The sequence below is a fragment of the Medicago truncatula genome, chromosome 5, assembly GCF_003473485.1.
Source record: "Medicago truncatula cultivar Jemalong A17 chromosome 5, MtrunA17r5.0-ANR, whole genome shotgun sequence".
Lineage (NCBI taxonomy): Eukaryota > Viridiplantae > Streptophyta > Magnoliopsida > Fabales > Fabaceae > Medicago > Medicago truncatula.
The window spans coordinates 41,191,191-41,216,487 of record NC_053046.1 but is presented as its reverse complement, the minus strand read 5'-3'; the positions used below and the strand labels follow the sequence as shown (position 1 = coordinate 41,216,487).

The 25,297-nt window shown below is 32.1% G+C and overlaps 3 protein-coding genes across 6 annotated transcripts; 1 reads left to right on the top strand and 2 right to left on the bottom strand.

The window, feature by feature from the left end:
• The first annotated feature begins 1,344 nt into the window (after window positions 1-1,344).
• LOC11428830 (uncharacterized) lies at window positions 1,345-4,350 on the top strand. Of its 4 annotated transcripts, none has more exons than XM_013598927.3 (4): window positions 1,345-1,577; window positions 1,803-2,623; window positions 2,775-2,867; window positions 4,012-4,350. In XM_013598927.3, exons 1-3 carry the CDS (start codon window positions 1,472-1,474, stop codon window positions 2,859-2,861), a joined length of 1,014 nt encoding a protein of 337 aa, XP_013454381.1. In that variant the 5' UTR covers window positions 1,345-1,471; the 3' UTR covers window positions 2,862-2,867; window positions 4,012-4,350. The 4 variants fall into 4 exon arrangements, with proteins under 4 accessions (XP_013454381.1, XP_013454380.1, XP_003617452.2 ...); XM_013598926.3 differs by having other exon boundaries at window positions 1,797-2,623; XM_003617404.4 differs by having other exon boundaries at window positions 1,346-1,577; window positions 1,821-2,623.
• Window positions 4,351-6,313: 1,963 nt separating this feature from the next.
• Window positions 6,314-7,939, bottom strand: LOC11429969 (peroxisomal and mitochondrial division factor 2). Its single transcript, XM_024783949.2, has 2 exons — window positions 7,769-7,939; window positions 6,314-7,598 (listed from the first exon to the last, which is right to left on the bottom strand). Exon 2 carries the CDS (start codon window positions 7,588-7,590, stop codon window positions 6,655-6,657), a length of 936 nt encoding a protein of 311 aa, XP_024639717.1. The 5' UTR covers window positions 7,591-7,598; window positions 7,769-7,939; the 3' UTR covers window positions 6,314-6,654.
• Window positions 7,940-21,648: 13,709 nt separating this feature from the next.
• LOC11429968 (transcription factor PAR1) lies at window positions 21,649-22,796 on the bottom strand. Its single transcript, XM_003617401.4, has one exon. The coding sequence runs from the start codon at window positions 22,520-22,522 to the stop codon at window positions 22,079-22,081; it is 444 nt and encodes a 147-aa protein (XP_003617449.2). The 5' UTR covers window positions 22,523-22,796; the 3' UTR covers window positions 21,649-22,078.
• Window positions 22,797-25,297: the final 2,501 nt, after the last annotated feature.

Genomic DNA, 25,297 nt, shown 5'->3' with positions numbered 1-25,297 from the left:
CAAATTCTTGAATGAGGGAAAATAGAGAGAGATCAAAACTCCATATAACTCCAAATAATGTTAATAAACTATAAATGTTATTTGTTCTCGTGAGCTTAACTCAGTTGGCATGGACAATGCATAATATATGTAAAATTCGGGGTTTGAACTCCGATCACCACAAAAAAAAAAAAAAAACTATAAATGTTATTTTTTGTAAAAAAAAATACAAAAACTATAAATGTGATTATTTTACTCAAATATATAGTCATTATAAAAAATATTACCTTTGTCTTAAAATATATGACATTATAGACCAAGTCAAATGAATTACGAAAATTGTCAATATTTTTTTTTAGTAAATTACACTCCCCTTCCCTCAAAGATGCTAAAATTACATTCCTCTCCCCTCTTGTGTTAAAATATACACTTCCCTCCCCTCTTATTCAAAATATATTAGAAAATATTTCACTCCCCTCTCCTAAGAGAAGCTTGAATTACATTTCCCTCCCTTCTTATGTTCAAATCTACACTTTAATCCCTTAATAATTTTTTTTTAATTTTTAATAATTTAGCAAAAATAATAATAATCTAACACACTTCGAAAAAAAATAGTATTGTGGGTCTATTTTAACATAATCAAAATTTGAATACATATTTTTCGCTATTTTTAATTCACAATTTCATGAATATAGTTTACTCTAAAATATAAAATTAATATCAAAATATTTAAATTTAATTATCATTGAAATTTAAATTCTAAAGAAATGAATTTATTTTTCTTAAATGGTGGTTCAAAATTAGTATATATCGTAAAAATATTTATTTAAGTTCAAATAGATTAAAGTGTAGTGCATATTTAATTATTAAGGGATGGGGTTGTAATTCAAGCATCTTCTAGGGGAGGGGAGTATAATTTTTTCTTTTCAAGGGATGAAAGTGTATATTTTAACATAAGAGGAGAGAGGAATGCAATTCAAGCATCTTTGAAGGGAGGAAAGTGTATTTTACTTTTCTTTTTTTTGTTGAAACGTTAAATGTCGGTATTGTCAACATTACGTTCAAGTTGGAGATTGAATCATCGACCTCTTTATCACTCTAATTCCTTAATTCTCACATTCCAACCACAAAACCAACCTTATATCCCTAGTTGGTAATAAATAATAAATAGGAAAATGCTATGCTTCCTATAATATTAACTCAAACCAAAATTAATAATGCATAAATATTTGATGTACACATTCACATATTTTAGGGCCACTTTCTGTATCAATCTATCTGTAACGCATCACTTGAGTTCCCTCCACAAGTATTTCAAATTAAAAATAAAAAGCACTTTGTTTATTGTTTATAGTTTTATGTACCATATAATCAGGAACATTGAAAGAATAAAGGAAACCAACCACAAAACACAGCATATAACCATTCTCCTTTATTTGTTTATTTATCCACCATTCTCTTCACAAAACAAAGCATCAACCAGTCAGTAACCATGCCTGTACCTTCAAGAAAAAAAACAAAACAAGCCAAGAACAAAACCAAACCTTTGACTCTGTCCAACCAACATTCTTCACCTACTGTTCAGCTACAAACCCAAGGTAGTCATCACTCTCTCTGCCATCTACCTTTCCCAACCTCTTTTTGTTGTTTCTTTGTTTTTTTGTGTTTAGTTTACTACATCCTTGTATGGTATCCTATGTTTTCAATAACTGTTGCTTTCTTTTCAAACCCTCATGTTTTCTTTGTTTTTCTTTCAATAACAAATTGGTAAGCAAAAAATAGATCTTTTCCACATATGGTATATAACTCTGTTGTAGTTGAAGTGTTTTTTTTATCTGCAGGTACATTTTTATCTGAAAATCATAGCAAAATGGAAGGAAATTTCAATGGAACATTGCATGAAACACAAAAGGTTGAAGAAGAATCATCAAGTGAAGATAAGGGGGTAGCTGTTGAAGTATCTGCTGATGATGATTGTGATGGAAAAGCCAAGTTTATCGGTGATACCGAAGATGTTGTTGATATTGATGAACATGTTGAGTCATGCAAGGTGGTGGAACAGACAGAAGATGCTTCTGAAACAGATTTTGAATCTCTTGATAATAGTCTTAATGTGTCTTCACCCAATGAATCAAGTGACACAATAGAAGTTAATCAAGTTGAGAATAAAATGGCCTCAGAAACTCTAGAAGTGGAATTGAAGGATGAGAAAGGAGAAGAAGATTGCAAATCCATTGAAGATCATGGGGTGGCACAAACTGAATTAGCTACTTCAAAAGACAATAATGAAGGATTTAAGGTAACTGAAGTGGTTGAAACAGATAAGGACATGACAGTAGCTGAAGAGGAGAATGTTTTGCCTTCAACTGATGTGGTTTCAATTTCAAGGGAAGTTGCTTTGGAGACAAGTGGTAAGGGAATTGATGATGGGGATGCAAAGGTTGTTCCTCCAAAGGGAATTGAGGAGTCATTGGTGACATCTACACATGAGAAAGTTGAGGAACAGTTAGATGTTCAAGAATCATCATCCTATAAAAGTGCTAAGGAGTCACTTCAACAATCTTCAAATGTTCATGATTCTGAAAGCAATAGTGTCAATGAGCAAGACATGATTGAAGAATCTAGAGGCATCGAAAATCAAGGGGTAACTAATATTTTCATTATTTTTTATAGACATTTTATTTTTATGATTTTTGAACTATTTTTCCATAGACATTTTAGATTGTGCTTAGTAAGTGTTAACTGTCATAAAGTTTTAAGATATATATTGGTCCTTCTTCTTTCTTTTGTGACAGAGCATTTTTGCTGTGACTCAAAGGCAACACACCTCTTGGAAGAATTGTTGTGGACTCTTTGAAATTCTGAGGCATGGTGATAGATAAATCAAGGTGAGTAAAACCTTAGTTAAGGATTTTATTTTCACAAATATTAACATGTTTTAATCTGCATGTTTTAATTAATAATAATTTTCAGTGATTGATTTCTTACTCAGTGTCTAATATGCTTTGATTCCACATGCTGCAAAATATGACTTTAAGTACTTGATTAATGATTAGCTGTAACAATTACACTCATATTACTATTAAAAGCATCTCTTTAAACAAACTAAAGTATAATTAACAATGCACTTTATGTCAATATGGTCAAAATTGTTGGTTTTCAGCTTATACTTTTGACTGAAGTAGAATGGTGGTCACTTCAGAGGTTCGAAAATCTGAAGTGAACACAGACAAATCAATAGTCTTAGGATATTTGTTTACAGTAACATACTAACAGATGCTCTTAGAGAATCAAAAGCCTAAAGTCTAGTCAAATATCTAAATGTTGAGATAATAAGAAAAACTTGTGAACCAAACTTGTTGGATCTTCTCTACCTAAAAGTTAAACATCTCATCATTTATCACATATTTCCCCCTAAGTTCAAGATTAGACTGTTTGAACTGTAAATTGTATATGATATACTACATGAGGTTAATCTTATTTCTTGGATTAAGGAGCAAATAGATTACAATAATAAAGAGCAAATAAGTATACAATTTTGTCCCTAAAATTATAACCATTGGTTAAATTCATCCTTGGCTTTTAGGAATTGGCAATTTTGCTGTTGAAATTGCAACATGTCAATCGAAGTTAAATTAAATTGATAGGCAACATGGCACGGCATGTTCAATAAAGATGTGGTAGTCCATATAGACCACACTTCACTATGACTTCTCTAGGATCCGTGACTTCTCTAAGATCCGTGTCCTTGAATTTTCACATTTCATTAAACTTGCAACATGATGTTGGCCAGGGACTGAATTTAATGGATGAACTATTTTGATCGAGTTAAAATCTTCGGAACAAAATTTGTAATTATTTATATAATTTAACCGATAGTTACAATTTCATGAACTAAATTGCCTATTTACAATACGTTGCCTGCATAATCTAATCTGTCTTGAGAAATTGTAGAAAACAAAGCTAAATTAAGCTCGAGTGGTGACTTTAATATTTTCTAACTTGTGATTATTATTTTTTTGGTTCAAATAGTTGGGAGCTTGCAGGAGGTTGGCCCATGAGCAAAGGTATATCGAGGCAATGCAGCAGTTCTCATGCTGCGAGGGCACCCTATTAAAGCAGTCAACTTGCTTTTACACGTTGATTTTGAGCCTCATATTGTGAGGCATGTTCTTTTGCGTTTTCTTGTAGGCTTTACTGCTTTGATTTGGTTTCAAAGTGGTGAGATAGTACCCTACCAAATTCCAGTTTTCATATTGTAAACTTCAATAAACCACGGGTTATTTAGTCCAAAACTATTTCAGTTGCACATTACATCCGGCATTATACGAAGTAACAAACATCTTGCATGTTTCTTTATTTTTCTCCTAATTATGATATTTTTATGGACTTATTTGTTGTTATATCCATGCACAAATGAATTATCGCTCCACTTTATAGGAGGAGAAAATGAGTGAGTTTCATGCATTTTGCCATAAAGATAGAGTTAGGCCTACATGCCATGCCGTAAAAAATCGAGTTCAAATTGAAATTACATACAGTTATGAAATTCCAACCGTCCAATAAAAAGACCAAGTAGTACATATTCATACTTCACAAAACAAATAAAAAATTCAAATTGTGTGTTGATCATCCCAACAATCCAGAATCGCATTACGTTAATTGAGTTCTGGCTCAACAACATCGTCAACTGGTGGCCTAGAATAGTAACAGCATATATATATATATATATATTTTAAGTAACCAAACCAGCCCCATCAAAATTAATTGGCCTAATAGTGTTGCCTTCGGACCTTGGAGTGTGCTACTCTCAAGGCCTCAGGTTCAATGTTCTCTAATATGCCAATTAATTTTGATGGAGCTGGTTTTGGTTTCTTAAAAAAAAAAAAAAAAAAAACAACAAAAATGTATTCTAAAGTTTTGGCTCCCATTTTATCAACGGGTCTGGCAGTGATCTTAAAATCAACAAAATAGACCACATTGTAAAAGAAAAACTACTCAACTACAACAAAGAACTAAAAAATTAGCAGACAATATTGCAAACCTACGAGTGATCATGGTTTGAACTAACCCAACCTATTTAAAGAATATTGGTTGACAACACTAGACCTAACCCAACTCAATCAAAATTGCTCACCTTGCTAAAAAAAGCCAATCAAATAATTGACTCAATCAGATTTGACCCAAAAATGGCCGATCGAAAGTTATGACATGATTTTGAGGTGCCTAAAGAGCAACTATTCATCAATTTAGATCAGGCCTGATTGAACAACACTGGACCCAACCAACCTCTATCAAACCAACAAGTTAATGAATGCTTCAGTTCAAAATTTAAAGTGCCAAAACTGGACATTCATTTCTTTCAAAAAAAAAACTGAATATTCATTTAAATAATAGTGCCAAAAATGAATATTCATTTCTGGCACTTCCAATTTTAGGAAGTGCCGGAGCACTTCCAATTTTAGAAAGTGTCAAGAATTATAGTGGTTTTTCGCAAGTGTTACGGGCAAAATTAGTTAACACCGAATTGGGGTAGAGGGACAAAATTAAGTAGTGATGAGGTAAAATTTAGAAAAGATACCAAATTAATCCACTCTATTTAACCTCAGGTCAATGTTCATTTTTCCTATAACACAATCCAACTAGACTTGTGGACGCTTCAAGCAAGTTCGTTAAGCGAAGGCCAAAAATTATTCTTCAGCGAGTATATGCTGCAGTAAACACAGCACTCACAACAATTGCTCAAAAGCAACTAAGATTTTACTGTCTTTCTAAATTGATTTTCTATTCATTATGAAACTATGTGACCCTCTACTAGAAGTAAAACATCTTCGTCTGAGCACTTTCCTACAGTAGCTACAAAATGGCCCAAAGATCACAAACAACTATATATAAACAACAAGAAATAAGAAATAAAGACGACTTCCAATTAACATGGTTTGGCTCAGTGTTCTATTCAATACGCATACTATCATAGTATATAACCATCATATATGATTCACAGACTAGATTTTCTATATTCTACATCTAAACAAATAAATTCAGTGAAATTCACCATCGGATGACTAATTGCAAAGAAATTGAACAACTTGACAAGAAGTAATATCAAGGACAACACAGAGAATATGAAATACAGGAGCTAACAAGTCAGCCTCCTTGAACAGCCAACAGTGCTGTTGTTAACCTCCACAACACAAACAGGTAAGGATTAAATTAAACTAAGTGGCTGTTTGGAACCACGTTAAAAAAGGCTGGTAAACGCACTATTAATGCAAAGCTCAAAATTGCAGCTTTAGAAATTTCTTAGACGCACAACAACGGGACGTGGGGAATAAATGTGAATCCAAATTCCAAACAAGCTATAAACAAAGACATCAATTTCAATTTTACATTCTATTAAGCAACTATAATAGACTTGTAATCACTACAGCATAAACCTAGTAACTGCAGTTAATCAGAGCATTGCTCTTAACACACAATAGTTTTAATCCTCAACAAGCAACCAACAACCAAACCAGTATGCCAACTTTGACATATATCAAAAAGGCTTCAAAAACAAAAGCCATAGAAGCATCATTATTTCATGACTAACAAAATTGAAGCATATTTGTGAGTAAAAAGACTTGTAATCTAACCTCTACACCCTCCCATTCGTATTCCCACATCACAGAAAAATCACCTCCGTTTGGCGCAGTACACATAGATCAACGCAGCTGCACCAAAAACTGCTACCGTAGTTCCTGCTCCCGCTGCTACAATCGGCCACTGCAACTTAAAATCCTTCTCTTCACCATGTATCCCATTTATCTCTCTACCGACAATCTCAGCAGCTTTTTCATTCAGTGACTTGATCATCTTCCCAGACTCCCCAACTTCCTCAAGCAATTGAACAATTTGTGATTCAAAACCCTTTGCTTTCTCCTCAGATTCTCTAAGTGCCTTCTCATAACTCAGTTTCTCATTCAACCAATCCCCAGCCTCATCTTTCTTCTCAGCACCAACCTTTTCCAATTCCTCAACCTTGTTTCTAAAACCATCAATTTCCCTATCCTTCTCACCAATTGTATCCCTCAGTTCCTCCTCAACCCTAATCCTCTTATTCCTCTCCTCAATTTCCTTCATCTCAAGTACACCAATTCTTTTCTCCAAATCCTTCACCCTCGCCTCACTCTCCGCTTTCACCTTCTTCAACCCTTCCACTTCCTTCACCAACTCCTCGACCCTACCCTCCTTGTCCTTCAAAACCTCCTTCAAACCCTCAGCCTCCTTCTTCATCTCCTCCCCAGCACTCATATCTGTGATCATATCATGCTGCATCCTCGCAATCTGCGTCTCAAGATCCGCCGCCCTAGCCGCGATAACCTCAGCCGCCTTCGCCGAATCCTGAGACTTCTCAACCACATCACGCATCTCTTCAATCTTCTCCCTCATCTCCTCACCCTTACTCCTCAGTTCTTCCATCTCCAGCGTCAACTTCTTGATTTCCTCCTTCTTCTCGTTATTCTCTTGCACCAATTCATCTCTCTCCTTCTCCAACGCCGAGATCTTCGTCACCGATTGATCCTCATACTGATCATCAACAACACCGTTTGAAACACCGTCATCCGCCATTGTTAATTCTGCAAAAAAAAAAATACAAAAAGATCGCAAAAAACAAAATCTGTTAAAAATCGCAAAAATCAACAAATCGAAATCTATGAAAGAAATTGCAAAAAATAAAATGAAGAATTAGTGAATAAATTGAAATGCAAAAGTAAGAGCGAGTGAAGAGTGAAATGAAGAGAGAAACCGTAAGAGTGAAGCGAGAAAATGGAGTTGAGAATTTTCTGAGTGAATTTTCCGGGAAAGTGTGATAGAGAAAAGATAACCTTAGATTTATGAAAGGTGTAGAAATGCGATGGATTAGGGTTTTGTGAAAAATGAAAATGTTTTTTCACTTTAACTTTTCTTTTTTTTGTTTATGATGAAATTGAAAAATTAGAGTTTCTTTTTATTTATGCTTTTTCAGAAAAAAGGTAACGGTTCAGATTCGAAATGTGAATGGTGGTGTCGTTTTCGATCGGGTATGGTATGGGTTGATGGGTTTTTCCTTTTTTGTCTACCGTTTTGATTTTGTGTAAATATATATTAATTTGTAATTAGAATGACAATATTTTTTGTTGCTAATGATCACAACTGGGTTAAATATGTTTTTAGTCTCTATAAATATATTAATTTTTCGTTTTAATCTTTTTAAAATTTTCCTTCAACTTTTAGTTCCTATAAAATTTTCGATCTTTACTTTTGGTCTCTCGTTTATGGTTTAAAGTAAATTCATATGTAGAATTCGTATTTTTTTTAAAATTCTAATTTTTTTTTTTGAGTGATTTTTATAATATTCCATAAATTTTTGCATAATTTCATTAAAAAAATACAAAAATTTACTTAAAAATAAGGATCAAAAATAGTGATTGAAAATTTTATAGGAACTAAAAGTTGAAGGAAAATTTACTTAACCTCAACTGTAAATATTCCTTTTTGAGCTGGTCAAACGTATTTTTCTATAAAGTGCAACAGATATATTGAGAACAATATAACTCCTATTTTAATGTCCAATCATCTTTAAAAAAAAGTATCTTTAAAAAAAGTAATTTTTTTTTGTTGCTAAAGAAAAATATGTGTGACCGGATATTAAACCAGAAAAAATACCACCTAGAATAAGGTGTGACTAGTTTTTTATATATACAAAAATATATTATTTTTGTTTATGTAATATATCTATACCTATATATTATTTTGTACTGTTTTATATAAAAACCATGAAATGCAATGACTAAGATTGATATAATGACTAACTTGATCAACTTTGTGTAATATGAAGAACCATTTTGAAATTTCTGTAAAGCAAAGGGAACTGGTTAATACCGGTCTTAAAAGACCATTTTGAGAATTCATTCAAAAGTTATATTTTTTTTTTTACCAAAATAAAATTAACTATTATCATTAATCAATTAATGTTTAATATAAAAAGGATAATAATAAAAAATACGGCGACTAATCCAAAATTACATATGTTATGAATCAACACTTATAAATTTGAAAGTTTGATTCTCCCGATCACGATTTCAATTGGATTGTGCATGAATTCAACTTAAAAGAACAATGGCTGGTATAACTATTGTTGTGAACACATCAATTCCATAAGATGTTAAAGTTGGTCATGATTAGGGACATCAATCTCTACTTGAAAATGGGGATCCATACGATGACATACTTTCACATTGAATCTTCATATATATGGTTTTTTCCTGCGATGATAATGAATCCTGCTCTCCATCTAGCACAAAATACTCGCGCCTTGCAGTCATGTCCAAAATGCCCATGCGCTAGTTAACTCACGCTAGTTTTGTTTTCACCTATATTGAGCAATGAGCACCAAAATTGAGAGAGGTGAACACTAAAATTTTATTTTATGAATTAGTACAATTTAGACGTAAGTGACTTCTACCGTTAACGTGGCAACATGCATGTTGTGCTCTACCTCTATCCACCATCATGCATCTTGACCTGCTATTATAATATTCCAAAGTGATTTTAAGAATCATAATAAGTTCTAAATTTTTAATGCAAAGTCATATTTCTTACTATAAAACTTATAGCGACTTGTACTGTTAACGTGGCAACATGCATCTTGTGCTCAACCTCTCTCCACCATCATGCATCATGTAGCTATTAATTTCAAGAAGGAAAATGAGAAAGAAAACTAGCGTGAGTTAACTCACGCGTTACTTAAGTAACGCAGCATTAGTTAACTAACGCATAGTTTTACACTTGCGTTAGTTAACTAACGCATGGGTATTTTCGACAACACTGCAGGGCGCGAGTGTTTTGTGCTGGGTGGAGAGCATAATTCTAAAATAATAAGATTCTTCTTAATTGGTTACATCTATATTCTTCAAGTATTTTGATTACGATCTGAATTATACCTCAATGATGGTCGTGTAAGTAGTTTGATGCTAGGTACTCGCATGTACTAATGCTCAAGTTAGTAGATGATTGAGGAGAATGAAGAATTCACCACACAATGAAAAAGGAGAAAGAGAGAGATAGATAAATCAGTCATAAGTTATCAGTCATCCGCTTTAAACTATAAACTATCAGTTATCTACTGTTTTTATCGAACAGAGCCTCTATAGACATGTGGTGTGATGTTTTCTTGTGGGGATTTAAAAGATATTGTTTTTCCATCTTTCGCCTCTCGCGCACCCCTCTTTTTGTTCCTTCTAAAAATTTTCTTTTTTGGATTTTAAAATTTGAAAGGTGTTGTGGGCATGGGCAAATTCCGAATTCGGTAGAAAAACAAACATTGCAAATGCAAAATCAATTTAGGCTTTGGGAAATATCCCCAATTCAATTTCTGGTAATGTGCTTCTGGGCCATATATTTGATCCACGATATGATGGGTACCTAAGACATACAAAATCCGGTAGATTGCATATGATCATAAAAAGATGATAGAAAATGAATTCTGCTCATTATTACCCAAAGAGTATCACTCATTCCCAAAATAAATGTCTAAAATGTCCTTACGCAGGTTAACATGTGCTAGTGTATTTTTTACCTATGTTGAGTCACATTACGTGACTTAAAATTCGCTAGTGTATTTTTTTACCTAAGTTAAGTCACGTAGCGTGACTTAACTTGCGCTAGTGTATTATGAGTGTGAGTTAACTCGCGTCAGTTGGCCGGTGCAGAACTGAAGAACAAACGTTTTTTGGTCTGTGGTCAGTTTTTCAACATTCAATCCACACGTTTTTAACATTATTTTACACGTTTTTTGACCACATTAATGGTGTTTACAACCTATACTACCATTCCCACCTATAAATACCCCTCCATACTTCCCTAATTCCTCACACCATATCACTTTCTCCCCCTCCTCACTCTCTCCCTCTATTTCTCTTCTTTCTTTCTTTTTCAATATTCTCTTTGGGGGCAAAGGTGATCAATATTCGTCGGGGTAAAATAGTGAGAAGCCGACATGAGGAAGTGATCGACCCTTGGGATAAGTTTAAATTTGCTTTTTTTTACTCCATAAACTTTTTACCGTGGGTAAAAAGATTCTTCTTGGGGTATAAAAAAAATCAAATTTAAATTTAGCCCAAGGGTTGATGATGTATTTTCCCGATGAAGGCTGCTCACTATTTTACCCCATGAAGATTGTTCACTTTTTATCCCAAAGAAGGAGAAAATAAGTAGTGAATTTGAATAAATTATTGTAAGAATTATTGTATTGTATGAATTATTAATAAAATGAGATATTGTTATATGCATCAATTTAGTTCATTCCTTTTTATTTTATATTTGCTTTTATATTCCAATTTTGTATTTAATGAATAAATATAATTTAGTTCATTTACTTTTTGTCGCGTCATTTTTCGGAGATCAAGGCTATTTGATTAGTTTTTGACTCACTAATTTATTTCACGACTGAACATTTAATTTTTAAGAAAAAAAGGGGAAAAAGTTGAAAACACCCCATATTGAAAGATTTAGGGTTCGGGGGTTGGTTATATTTAGGGAAGGTATTAGCACCCTAAATATTCGTAGTAATATACGAGGACCTCTTGATTTTATTTATTTTTCGTGCTTTAACTTGCTTGTTTTTTTACTTAAAAGAAGGAATTAAAAAGTAGTGATTAAAAGAAAAAGAAACATTCTTTATTTAAATTTTTTATGATTTGGAAGGACGAGTGTCCTTTGCATACGTACCCGTAAGGGATCAAAACCTCGTAGTTCGGGGTAGAAATTGACGTTTGATTGATTTTGTGATTTTTATTAGTTTTGAAACAGGTTTTAAAAGAAAAGTCAAGTGGCAAATAAGATTTGGTTTGTATTTTTTAATTTAAAAGAAAATGGACTCAAGGTATGATTAAATTGATTGAAAGTTTGCTTAAGAAAAATAAAATAAAAAAGGATCACTTGATTTTAGAATCAAGGTTTATTATGAAAATATTTTTGTGATTTTGATTATTTGCATGTTTTTGTTATTTTTGGAATATTAAATGAAAATTAAACTAACAGAGCAATAAAAATAAAAGCGCGTGGATTTTTGTAGTGACGTTGGATCACCACAAAATCTCTAATCTAATTTTTTTGCATTTTTGGATATATCTAAAGCGGTAAAGAAATAAAAGGACACACACACCCACACACTTTTTTATTTATATTTACATTGGACCTAAATACATTCTAATTGCTGGAAAATAAATAAAAATAATTAAAATGCTAAATAGAATAAAATAAAATGCTAAAAAGAAATAAAATGCAAGAAAATAAAAGAAATGGACAACCGAAGGGACAAAAATTACCGAAGGGACAAAATTCCGAAGGGACTAAATTCCGAATGGACTTTTCTGAAGGGACTTATTCCGAAGGGACAGAAAAAAGAGGGAGAAGAAAATAATAGCTCGTCAACACAAGCTAAATAGGGAGAAGAGAGAAAAGTTATTTGACAACTCAAGATAACTTTTGGTGTGTGAAATTGTGTGGAATGAGGGCTCTATTTATAGGTGAGGAGGTTGATGAAAAAAGGAAAATTTGTTTAATGGAAATGATGGACAATTATGGTGAATTTTGAAAAAGGAATGTTACAGTTGACACTTGACTTAAATTTTTTTTAGACCTTGGACATTTTATTTTTGGACCTATTGACACTTTATTTTTTTTAACACTAATTAATTAAAAAGAAATAAAATAAAAATAAAATAAATCTAATACGAAAATAAAATAAAAACAAATTAAACTAAATTATGTAAAGAAAAATAAAATTAAAAAATGAAAAATAAAAATTATTAAATATAAAAATAGTAACTAACCTTAAAATTAAAATTAATAAAAGATGGAAATTAAATAATGAAATAAAAAGAAAATAAAGAGAGAAAAGAGGGCCCGACTCGGAATCAAAAATGAGGTATTTTAAAATACCTCCCTGCCGCATTTTTCACTGAAAAATCAGAGATCGATCAGAGTCAAGTGACATGTGTCAGTGGGACCTTAAGTCAAAAATTGGGGTATGACACTTTTATTTATATTTGTATTTATTTAATGAATAATATCGAATCAATATTTATTTTAAGTGCATAAATAAATTAGAATAAAGTAAATCGAATAATTTGAATATAGTAAATGAAATAATTTAGATTAATGTAAACAAAATAATTTAGATTAATGTAAACAAAATAATATAGAATAAAGTTAATAAAATAAATTAGAATAAAGTAAATAAAATTATTTAGAATAAAGTAAATAAAATAATTTAGAATAAAGTTAATAAAATAATTTAGAATAAAGGACTAAATGTAACCAAAAAATAAGAATAAAGGCCTAATTGAAAATTATTTAGTGCATAGGTTTCATATGCACTAAATTCAGTCAAATAACAGTAAAAAAAAATACGTGTAAAACTCAATAAAAGTGTTGAATAATCGACCAAAGTTCATAAAATGTGTTCTTGACCACCGGCCAAACTGATGTGAGTTAACTCACACGAGTGTTAACCTGGGCGTGAGTTAACTCACGCTAGTATTAATCTTGGCCTCAAGAACAAACGTTTTTTTGACTTTGTTCATTGCATTTTAATATTTTTTACACGTTTTTGTTAAGATTTAACATGTTTTTTGACCTTATTTATGGTAGATATAACATATGTTACAATCCCCTCTATAAATACACCTCTAAACTTTCCCGTTTCCTCACACCAACTCACATTCTCACTCTCCTCCTCACTCCCCCCCATGAATCTTCTTCCTTTCCTTCTTTATTTTGGTGTAAAAAGAGAAAGAATGATAAGTAGTGGGAATGCTGGGGAAAAGATAAGTAGTGAGCAGCTTTCATGGAAAAACAACCAGATTGGGTAAAACTAAATGTGCAGATTTAGGGGGATGTATTGGATTAGGATTCTGGGATTTTAAAAGATTTTTAATTATGAAAAAGTCTTGTGATATTCAATCAAGACTTTTTGCAATTTAAAAAAAGTCTTGTGGTATTCAATCAAGACTCTTTGTCATTTTAAAAAAGTCTTGAGGTATTCAATCAAGACTTTTCATCATTTAAAAAAAATCTTGTGTTATTCAAAATCATTCAAATTTCGAAGGATTGTTTAATCAATTGGATTTTAATGGATTTTGTAGTGTAATTTTAACAAGAAAAAGTCTTTCATGAAAAGATGAGATTTCTTGAGATTGTTTTTGTTTTTAAAGTTACTATCTCTCTCTCTCTCTCTCTCTCTCTCTCTCTCCCCCTCCCTATTCTCTCTTTTCTCTCTTCGTTTCTCTACCTCTCCATTCTCTCTCTCTCTCTCTCTCTCTCATCTCTCATCCCCCCTCTCTCCCTCACTATATCTCATAAAAAAATAAAAAATTGTATTGAGAATATTATGATAGAGGGTATGTCGTAATTAATGTTCCGCAAATCGAGTGTTAACTCTCCGAGATTACCGAGTTTACATTTTTAAGTATAAAAATCGTGTTAACTCTGAGGTAAAATCGGTTTCTGGTAAAATTGGAAGGTTTAACAAGATTGACTGAGTTAACACTCGGTAAACTCGTGTAATTAACTCGACCGATTTGTAATGGCTGACACAATATTTTTTTTTAAACATTTGTAAGTACTGGCATAATTTTAAATATGTACAATTGAATTTTGTGGGAATAACATTTTTAACAAATAAAAAATGTGTATTGAGAATAATGTGTTAGAGTGTTTTTTAGTCCCTTAAAATCTTATAAAATTCTTAAAATTTGAAAATCAATAGTAAAAGAATTTTTTATTGATTTTATTTTTCTTTATTCAAACGCTGGAATTTATTTGTTCATTATTTTTATCATTTACGCTTGTAAGTTTGTTCTTTTTCCCCTAAAATTCATTGAATCCTTTGAAATTTTAAAATCACATAAAATCCTTTGAAATCCTTAAAAGTCTGTATGATAAATCCTTTAAAATCTTGAGTGTATAAAGTCTTTTACATAAAAAGTCTTTTAAAATCTCACAAAATCAATACAATCTCACACTGTCTTTTAAAATCTTAAAGACTTTTTTTTATTAAAATAGTCTTTTAAAATCCTAATCCAATACACCCCCCTTAGTTTTACCCCAGGAAGCTAGGTTTTCTGGTGGTTTTCTTTTAGTTTTACCACAGGGAGGTCAGTTTTCTTTTAGTTTTACGCCAAGGAGGTAGGTTTTCTGGTGATTTTTATTTTTTCGCAGATTTAGTTTTACCCCATTGTAAATGTAATAAGAATTATATTAATAAAATGATATTTTATATCTATTATTTTTGTTTCTTTATTTTTGTTAATTGTTACATTTATTTTATGATTGATTGCATGCGTACTGAATTAAAAATTCGAGTAAAGTCAATAAATAAATTAGAATAAATTCAGCGTGATTTCAAATAAAAATTGCGACAGTGTGAATTCGAATAAAAAGTCTAATTAAGGTTTCGTTACATTACATAAACGACATGTTGTCAACAATAACATTACATTACATGCACCTTCCAACTACAACAATTGTCTTGCCCCTAAATTGGGCAAATTCAAACTTGCTAAGCAGTAGGACTCCAATATTCGATCAACATCTTGAATGACGGTATTCAAGTGTCAAAAGAATGAGGTGCATTCCTTGACACTTGAATACCAGCATTCAAGAGGCTTATCGAATGTTGGAGTCCTGCCAATTAACAAGTTTGAATTGCCCCATCCAAAGTAAGACAATTGTTGTAGTTGGAATGTGCATTCCAACTACAACAATTGTCTTACCTTTGAATGGGGTAAATTCAAACTTGCCAAACAACAGGACTCAAGCATTTCGCCCGCATTCATGTTTTTCCTTTGAAAAGAATAAATTTTTGTTAGGCTTGCTTTATACGATGGTATTCAAGTGCCAACGAAATGATGTTCATTCTTTGACACTTAATACCTTCATCTAAACCAGCATAACAAGAATTTAATCTTTTCAAAGGAAAAACATGAACGTTGGGCGAAATGCTTGAGTTATGGCCGTTTGACAAGTTTGAATTACCCCATTTCAGAGGTAAGACAATTGTTGTAGTTGGAATGCACCTTGTAACACCCCGTTACCCAAAAGCAATTAAATAGCAAATATACATCAGAGTAGTTCCACCACGGGCATGCTACACGTCATTTCAAAATTCTTAAATAGAAAATAAAACTATTTTATCAAATCAACTTATTATATATGAAAACATAGCAGCGGAATAGTTTTCAAAATCCATAACCTCATGAACATCCAACAATAGACTAAGGCATTAAAGGCCTTAACATAATTCAACATCATAGTTCAAAGACAACAAAAGGCTCCACACCATAAGTTCCAAAATTTGATACATGGAAAGGAAAAACAACAATGATAAAAACGATAAATCCTATCCCACGTATCAGAGCCCTAGACACGACTTTGAGCCACCACCTACTACTCAGGATCACCTGCAAGTTACCCATAGGAAGGGCAACATTTTCAAGCAGAAGGGGTGAGATTCACAACAATAATTATAGATATTAAAATCATCAATTGAATCTAACATCCTAATCAACAATACTTTATCTTGTAAACATATATATGTATAAGTCACAAGCAGCAACAACATCAACAATACACCATGATCACAATGAATATATATACAAATGCATATTCAACACCAACATCATCCATCAGATAATAACTGAAATCATCAACCAAGACTCATGCAAATGACATGACCACTGCTAAGACACCATCTTAGACTTCTTAATGAAATGCAATATGCATGTGGTACCAAACAGGACCGAAGCCCTCACCGCTTTTGAATGGTTAAAGCATTCATCAGGACCGAAGCCCTCACCGCTGTTGAGCAACTAGTACTCCAGGACCGAAGCCCTCACCGCTGTTTTATGCATATGCAATGAACCTACTTGTGTATATCTACATACAACTGACCATGCAATGCAACTCCATGTGACTCCACTTAAACAACATGTATGATTCAATAATTAACATACATTTAAATCATCATCAGTATTCATCAATCCAGCAATCCAATCAACCAAAATAATGTATAATTATATACAACCATGCTCAGATACAACAACACCAACCACTACTAATCATGCAAGCAAGTCAACACTCAGAAACTGTGCAACTCGCCTCGCGAGCACATCTGCTCGCCATGGCGAGTTCACAAAAACACTAGCTCGCCATGGCGAGTTCAAGGCGAACTCGAGGCGAGTGAAAATCAGGTGCTCTCGGGAAAAATGCCATTTTCTCACTCAAATCCAAATTATAAGTTCCCTATTCATCTTTTGAACCTAAAACTTTCACCATTCATCATTAATATCATCTAGGTACCATAAACCATCCCCAAAACATCTTATAACAACTTTTCAAAAATCAAGTTTTATTATGGGCTACTCGCCATGGCGAGTTGGACTGCTCGCGAGGCGAGCTATGAAGTTGCTCACTCGACATGGCGAGCACAGCTACTCGCGAGGCGAGCGATGAACTTCTGTACGGGCAGAAAACTGGTTTTACCCAAAAATCCCATTTTTCTTCCAATCACTCCCAAAATCAGTTTACAGATACATAATTAAGTGTTCTATGCAACCAGAAACTAATTCTAACATCAAAATCATGTTTACAACTTCAAAAGCCTCATTCTATCATAAAACCCCAAAATTCCAATTCCTCACCAAAACCTGTCAAACTCAAAATCAGACTTTAATAGCTACAATACTGAAGTAAACCCCACCCTTACCTTAGTTCAGAATGAAAATGCACAGCAAAAATGGATTCCCTTGGTTCTTCTCTCTTGTTCCTGGTTTCCTCTCCCTTGGCTTGGTTTCACGTAAAACAGTTTCTGATTCTTTCTTTTCCTAACTTCCCATTACTTAACTCCCTATATTTTCACTTAACTCCCCATTAACTTTAATAAATATTAAATAACTCCCCAAACTCCAAAATAATTATTATTAAATAAACTATATAATAAAATAATACACCACATAAACACTCAAAAATCACATATATAAATATAAATATATATATATAAAAATATATATAAAAATACACCGCATAAATCACCAAACATCATATATAAAAATATATATACTCCACATAATTCAAATTAATTAAATAAACAACTAGGGCGTTACACACCTTACCCTAACTAATGACGATCTTCTTGTGGAATCAAGCTGTTGATGATGTCTTCAGTTGATCTCAACAACGTTACCCACATATCGATCCACTGTAACATGTTGTGCTCCCAAAACATGCTCGTCACGTTTTCGTCGTTCTTTAACTCCACCCAAGTGAATGATACTCTCCCCTCGTCGAGCGTTGGACGTTTATACCGAACGTATTCCACCCTCCTTGCGTCTCTAGGGTTGACTCCTTGGTTGAATTCATTCATTTGATCCTTGAGACCTCTTAACGTTACATCAAGACACCGAACCTTCAACCTTTGAGGTTCTCCGCCGTTGAATTCTGCATGAACGTCGATCCACCCAGCCATTGCTTCAAATCTACACAATAAGAAATTAAACACAATCAATGAAAAACTCATTCCAACATTTTATCAAACACTTGGAGTGAAAATTATACATAGATCCTAAAAATGATAACTACAACATAAACATGCAAACATCTAAATAATTAAGCAATATTACTCATTTGCATGTAACATTGGGTCATATCTTGCAAAAAAAATAAAAAATTAAACAAACCCTAAATCTAAGTGTAAAAAATCTAACATAGTATCTAAACATCATAACAATTAAGCACTATAAGTCATTTGCATGTAACATTCTATCATCTCTTGCAAAAAAAAAAAAAAAAATTTAACAATAAACCTAAAAAATTCTAGATTAAGTGAAAAAATCTATCATACCAACATAATTTAAGTGAAAGCTTACTTGTTCTTGTTGTTGGAGTGTCGTATGATTTGAAGTTGAAGGAATTTTGGAGTTGGATAATTTGAGAGAAAATTGAGATTTGTGTGTGTTGTGTTTGAAAATGATGCAGAATGAGGTTTTGCCTGGGCTAATAACAGCAAGTAGCGTGACTTAAGTTACGTTCCTTTTATAACCAGCGCAACTTAAGTCACGCTACGCATGTTAACATGCGCAGGGGCATTTTAGACATTTACTTTGAGAATGAGCGATAATGTTTAGGTAATGAGCAGAATTCATAGAAAATAACATAATTTTAAGCAGATATGCATATACATTTATTTTAAGGTATAAGAGAAAATGAACTTATAAGAGAAGTAATCACACAATATAATTCTGTTATGTGACATCTGCATGAAAGACATATTATATCTAAAATAGTCACCGTTGAATTATGATATGAAATAATTGGTTGATTTTTAGTTTAAGCTATTACATTTATTCCTCCCAATCATATGTGCATTTTTCCCATCCCAATTTTAAAAGTTGAATGTGTAAGTTGGATTTTATATATATATATATATATATATCCAAATTTTAAAATCCAAATGTTTAAAAATCATGAAAAAACATTTAATCGTGGTTGAACCGTGGTTAAAATAATTGTGACTTATTTTCTTTCCTTTTCTAAGTGGTAGAAACACAACCTTGAGATTCTATCATCCGAAAATAAAAAATACGATTTGGATTTTAAAATTGGAACAAATGCATTCAAATTTTGAAAAGAAAAAAAAAAGGTATGCTAGAGGTGGAAAAAAAGTTCACTTATTTTTCTTGGTCCAAAAAAAATTAAGACTTCAAGAGTATTTTTTCACAGGTAACTCAAAGAAATTAGGTCTCTTAAAATAATTCAAGTTGAATATTTTTATCTATTTTGTTATATTGATCTACCTGCCACCGTATACTCTAAAAACACACAAAGGAAATGTACTGATCCACGTTCGAATCCGAAATTTTACTTCTCACAAAATCCAACAAATTGCACAATTATATACTATTTTGAAATTTCGATATGACTATTGTAGTTACTGGTTACACATTCAAAAACTAATTAAAATGAATATTACCCTAAAAATAAAATTGAATTGTGAGAAATAATTCACCAACTAAACTAAACCAAACTAGTTCAATTCATAAACTGCTGGTTACAGTACTGTTTAACTATTCTGTGTAGGCTTTAGATTTATTTTTGAATAGTCCTACTAATGCATAGTGTGTATTTATGAGTTGTGTGACTAGTGAGGCTTGTTGATACATTACGAGATATGATATGATACTCCAAAATTAATGGAGAGTGTGTGAGTGACACTTACTGGCACTGTTCCAGCTAGCTAGCATGATTGCAAGCTGTAACTGTAATGGATATGGGTTTCCGCAAAGTGTGCTGAAATAGGATAGCCAGGGTGTTTGTATTGGCTATCTAATCTCCATTTCTCCATAATAACAGTATAGTGACTGTTGTACTATTACATTGCTCAGACCTACCTTAGCTGGGTTCTATCATTCTATTCTATCTTATATATTTAATGAAATGATTCATTCGGATCTTGTGTCCTAAATTTACTTGCACCTTTTAATTCTTTTCGTACCTCTTTGCTTTATTTTTTAGTTTTACTTCTCCTCGGATCACAAATGTGGCATAGCTTTGTTATAGCTAAATAGGTTGTCTATATGCTATTCATCCTTAGTATGTGACTGTGTCCGCAGAGAATTTATTTATGCACTCTTGCTATGTCTGCGGCTCTTCTCATTATTTGCAACTTATCGCCAATTTTGAAAACCAAGCTTTTGTGTCAACATGGTTTTTCACTGCATAAATGGCAAACGCATTGCTAAACCAAACACACGCTTAGTCCCACAACGAGAACAATACTCATTTAAGCAAAACTTCATCAAGAGAGTGTGTTTGGTGTGTATGTGCTTTTGTGTTATGTTGTGAAACCAAAACTACCTTAAATTTTGACCTAAATGCAAACAAATGCAAAGTTTTTTACTTTAAAGAATCCAAATCTGAAAAATATTCACAATGTAAGATAGTAGTCATCGATCATTCATGGATGGATAAAATGATTTTGTCATAATTTCAATGTGGGATCATTGAATTAAATTATGGAAAATCAAAAGACAAGAAATCATGTAAACTTCATAATTCTTCAAGATGGGTGGGGATCCTTTCATTTTGAAAAGAAAAAAAACATGAGGGGTCATGTTTTTAATCTCCATTATCTAATATATCTATCTCTCATGAACAAAGGTTGAGATTCAAAATGACCAAAATGGAAAATGAGAGAATCAATTCCCCTTCAAGATGGTTGCAATCTCTTCTATTTTTTTCTCTTTTGAGTAATTAACATCCCAAGTCCAAGTTATTGTGTTGGTAGTGGCTAACAGCCAAAAAGTCAAACAACTCCTATTCCAAAATCACCACCAAAACAAAGTTTTCACCAACAAAAAATAAAGAGAAAGGGACCAATGACAACATGTGTGAGTAATTTATGTGCCATGTTACTTTTGAAAATGTGTCTGTCTGATCTCAATCCAGATTTTTGGATCCAATTGGCTGGCCCACCACCAGACCAATATGAAAAAACTCCACCAAAGCCCACATTATACATCAGCAACAACAGAGGACACATCATAATAATACCATGAACTTTCACCCATTCTAACTTCACTCCAAAGATCAGAAAATTGATTCCTATAAAAATTTCCTAAATCTCGTAACTACATTTGTGTGATGCAATACCATGTTACCTACTCAAACCTCTTTTTTGCCTAGAAACAAGATGATAATAAACTATCAAGAAACATCAATATAAAGTCACAAAAACATGTCAAATAAAATTAAAACTTCAAAAAAAGGATTTAAACTTGAAATAAAAAAATCTAAGAAATGGGAAATATTTTTCTTGATCCCAATTAACCAAAAGTACAACAAAATAACCCAAAAATAAAATTAAAAAAAATCTAAATAAAACTAATGAGTCTATGAAAAAATTAACAAAGAAAAAAAAAACAAAAGAACCTCTCTAACCTAAGGAATTCATTCCATATTGATATGATGGATTGATGATTGAAGATGTTGAAATTGATGAAGAAATGATTTATATCTATCAACCTCCAAGTTTAGTCTTGTCCTTCTCCAACTTTTCAAAGAAACCAGTAAGAGCTTTCAATGCTTTGACTTGATACTGTAAAGCAACAATATAGCCAGCAGTTTCATCAAAAAGCTTGTCCACACCAAAAGACTCACCATTAGGTACAATCCTCTGCAATGCATGAATCTTTCTCTCTACTTCTTCTCTATCATCACTACCTTCTTCTTCATCTTCTTTTTCTTCCTTTTCTTTCTCCTCAACAGCACAATCATTCATAGCAACTTCTTTTATCAACATCTTTTCCTTGCTGCCACCACCACCTTCTGTGCACCGTCTTCGGCTTCGCCGTAAAACATGCAGAGACTTTTGAACACCTTGAGTAGTAGTAGTGTTCATGTTTTTGTTGATAAATGTTGGTATGATTCTGTTTCTCTCTTCTTCCATGTTTTCTTCTTCCATGGATTATATGTATATATATAATATAATATAATATATTAGTAACGTTACTTAGGAGTAATAATAATATTATTGTGAGTGAGGGTTAATTATGAATGAATGTTGAGAGTTATATGATATGAATGAGGGTGCTAATGCTATATTGAAGGGTGAGGGAAGAAGAGGAAGATGTTAAATTATTGTTGAGGTCTAGAAATGTCAATGCCAACGAAGCTGGTCCCACTGGTTTTGGACTCACAATATACACAATATTACAAAGAAGAAACACCCAAGTTTTTTTTGGATTAATTCAAGTTATGTGTTTGTGTGATATCATATATTTATGGGCTTTAACTTTCACGCTCCACAACAAAGAGCGTCTTCACTTTTTTCACCTTTGCTTTGTAAAAATTTTCTTTTTTGTTTTCATGTAATAATAATAATATTAATAATCAAAGTTCAATTGAAGCACATGCTTAGAAAACTAGCTACCTAGGTCTTTGTTTTGTTGACAACAGCTATATTAGATGCTGTTATATGTATGCTGTCAAAAAAGATGTTACTGTATAGCAAGAGTTTCACATTGCATTTATAAGGAGTAGATTGTCTTCATCTTATTTTTAATATATATTACAAATTGATTTTGAAGGGGTTGGGTTAGACAAAATTCAAATTTAAATATGGTATTAGGGTTTATTTATGTTTCTACTATTATGTTTTAAATGTTCAATCTTGAATATGATCGAGTGCGAGTTTTACATTCATGAAATAGATTAGCAACACACTTTTAGTTTGTGGAAGGAATGTAAAATTACATTTATCAAACAATATATTCCACTTTATAAACTAATTTTTTGAATTGGATTCCCACTTTGGACTTATGCTTCGAACAAACTAGTTAATCTTAAATCGACTATTAGTCTTATAGTTGATCAAAAGATCGAAGTCGTGAAAATACTAGTCTTTTATATACTCCCTCCGTCCCTAATTATAAGACCCTTTTGAGAATTTTTTTTGTCCCTTTTTATAAGACCCCTTTGTTATTTCCAACTACATTAATTATTTCTTTACATACATGCCCCTATTTATTATATATCTTTTTCTTCAATCAGCAATAAGTAGCATATGGAAAACATAAACTAACTCTCTCTCTTAAGGATAAAATTGTAAAAACAATAGTGATTACAAACAACTTTAATACAAATATCCGCTTTCTTAATTTCCGTGATTTTAGCAAAAGGATCTTATATTTAGGGACGGAGGGAGTACATAAAAATTGTAACAAGTGATGATGATAATAATAATAATTTGAATTCACATTCACGAAATCAGGTAGCCCTTGGTCTTAACCATCATATCATCAAATTAAGATTAAAAGACTCATGTCAACTATGAATTATTAATTATTTTGTTCATATATTTGATAGATCAGATCACTTCACTATGTCAAATTCGTGAGTCTTCAATAACAAAGAATCTACTAAAATCATACTAGCACAATGTACAACTTCCAACTATCCAATCAATATTTTCTTAATGACCGTAATTAATGTAGATTTCATTACTTTATAGTATGTGGATTACATTTCATTCCAAAAAGATTAAGTGACCCACGTGAATTTCAATTTCCTATATGGTGAGACATATATGAATTTTATGTGTAAATGAGATGATATCCTCCACTTTAGAGATTAGTCTCTAATCAATCAAAATCAAATGAGAGGCAAACAATCACCGACTACGTTAGCTTATATACTTATAGCACACATTAGATATTTATGGTCATTTAAATACATGCAAACTGATCCATAAATATTTATGATCAATAGGTTTGTAAGGAACCTTAGCTAGTAAGAATAAGATTGAATCAAATGTAGGTTTATGGATAGATGAGAAGCAAACGCGCATGTAGAATGGTGGATAGATACATGAAGAGGTAAATAAATTAAAGTGAAAGTACGATAATATAAAGTCTAAAAAATCTGACTGAAAAATATAACCCCGTTAGGAGTAGTACTACTGATTTATGAGCTGTTGTGGAGTTGAGATGTGAGGGCATAAAAAATGGTCCCACAAAACACAAAACAAAAGGGAGAAAGCACATGTGCTCACATGAATTCCTTGAACCTAACACCCACCCATGTGCTCCTCCACTCTCTTCTTCTCTTTCATTCATATTTATTTTAATTATGTAATGTGCTAGCTTAGCTATATAATTTTGTCAAAGAAAAAAATAACTTAGTATCTCCATGATATGCATCACTATCCTTCGCATGAATGCCACGTATTTACTTTCTAGTGACCCCATCTTGAGCCCCACAAAACCCTCCCTAACCCTTTTAGGCCAAATTAATCATGCAAAAATGCTACAATCATGTCAAACCCTACCCATATCAAATTAACAAGTTAGGAATTTAAGGAAATCAAATACACTTTGCATAACTAATTTAGGACAAGTTGGTTTTTTGAATAGGGAGGGAAGTTGCGGTCTCATTTATAACTGTCATTTATAAATTCATAAATATATGTTACTCACATAGTTATAAAAGTGAAAACAAAAGCATCATGAGTCATGACTATGGTAATGTAATTTATTAGAGGATTTAATATATAGAATCGATAATAGTATTTTCCTGTAAAAATTCGATATAATAAATGAAAGTCTTTAATAGTCTTGAATGAAAATCTTTTCATAGATAAAAAAATTAGTATTGCAATAAACATTCTCACATTTTGGTTTTTTATATCTTTCCTTGTTAGGGTTGATCATATTTGAAACAATTAAACATTAAATTTGAA

What these genes read in the sequence shown, in the direction of transcription:
- LOC11429969 (XM_024783949.2), bottom strand. Translation starts at nt 7,590, where the DNA reads ATGGCGGATGACGGTGTTTCAAACGGTGTTGTTGATGATCAGTATGAG.
- LOC11428830 (XM_013598926.3), top strand. Translation starts at nt 1,472, where the DNA reads ATGCCTGTACCTTCAAGAAAAAAAACAAAACAAGCCAAGAACAAAACC. An exon ending in TGTTCAGCTACAAACCCAAG is followed by an intron (nt 1,578 to 1,796) that starts GTAGTCATCACT and finishes ACTCTGTTGTAG; the next exon opens with TTGAAGTGTTTTTTTTATCT. An exon ending in GAGGCATCGAAAATCAAGGG is followed by an intron (nt 2,624 to 2,774) that starts GTAACTAATATT and finishes CTTTTGTGACAG; the next exon opens with AGCATTTTTGCTGTGACTCA.
- LOC11429968 (XM_003617401.4), bottom strand. Translation starts at nt 22,522, where the DNA reads ATGGAAGAAGAAAACATGGAAGAAGAGAGAAACAGAATCATACCAACA.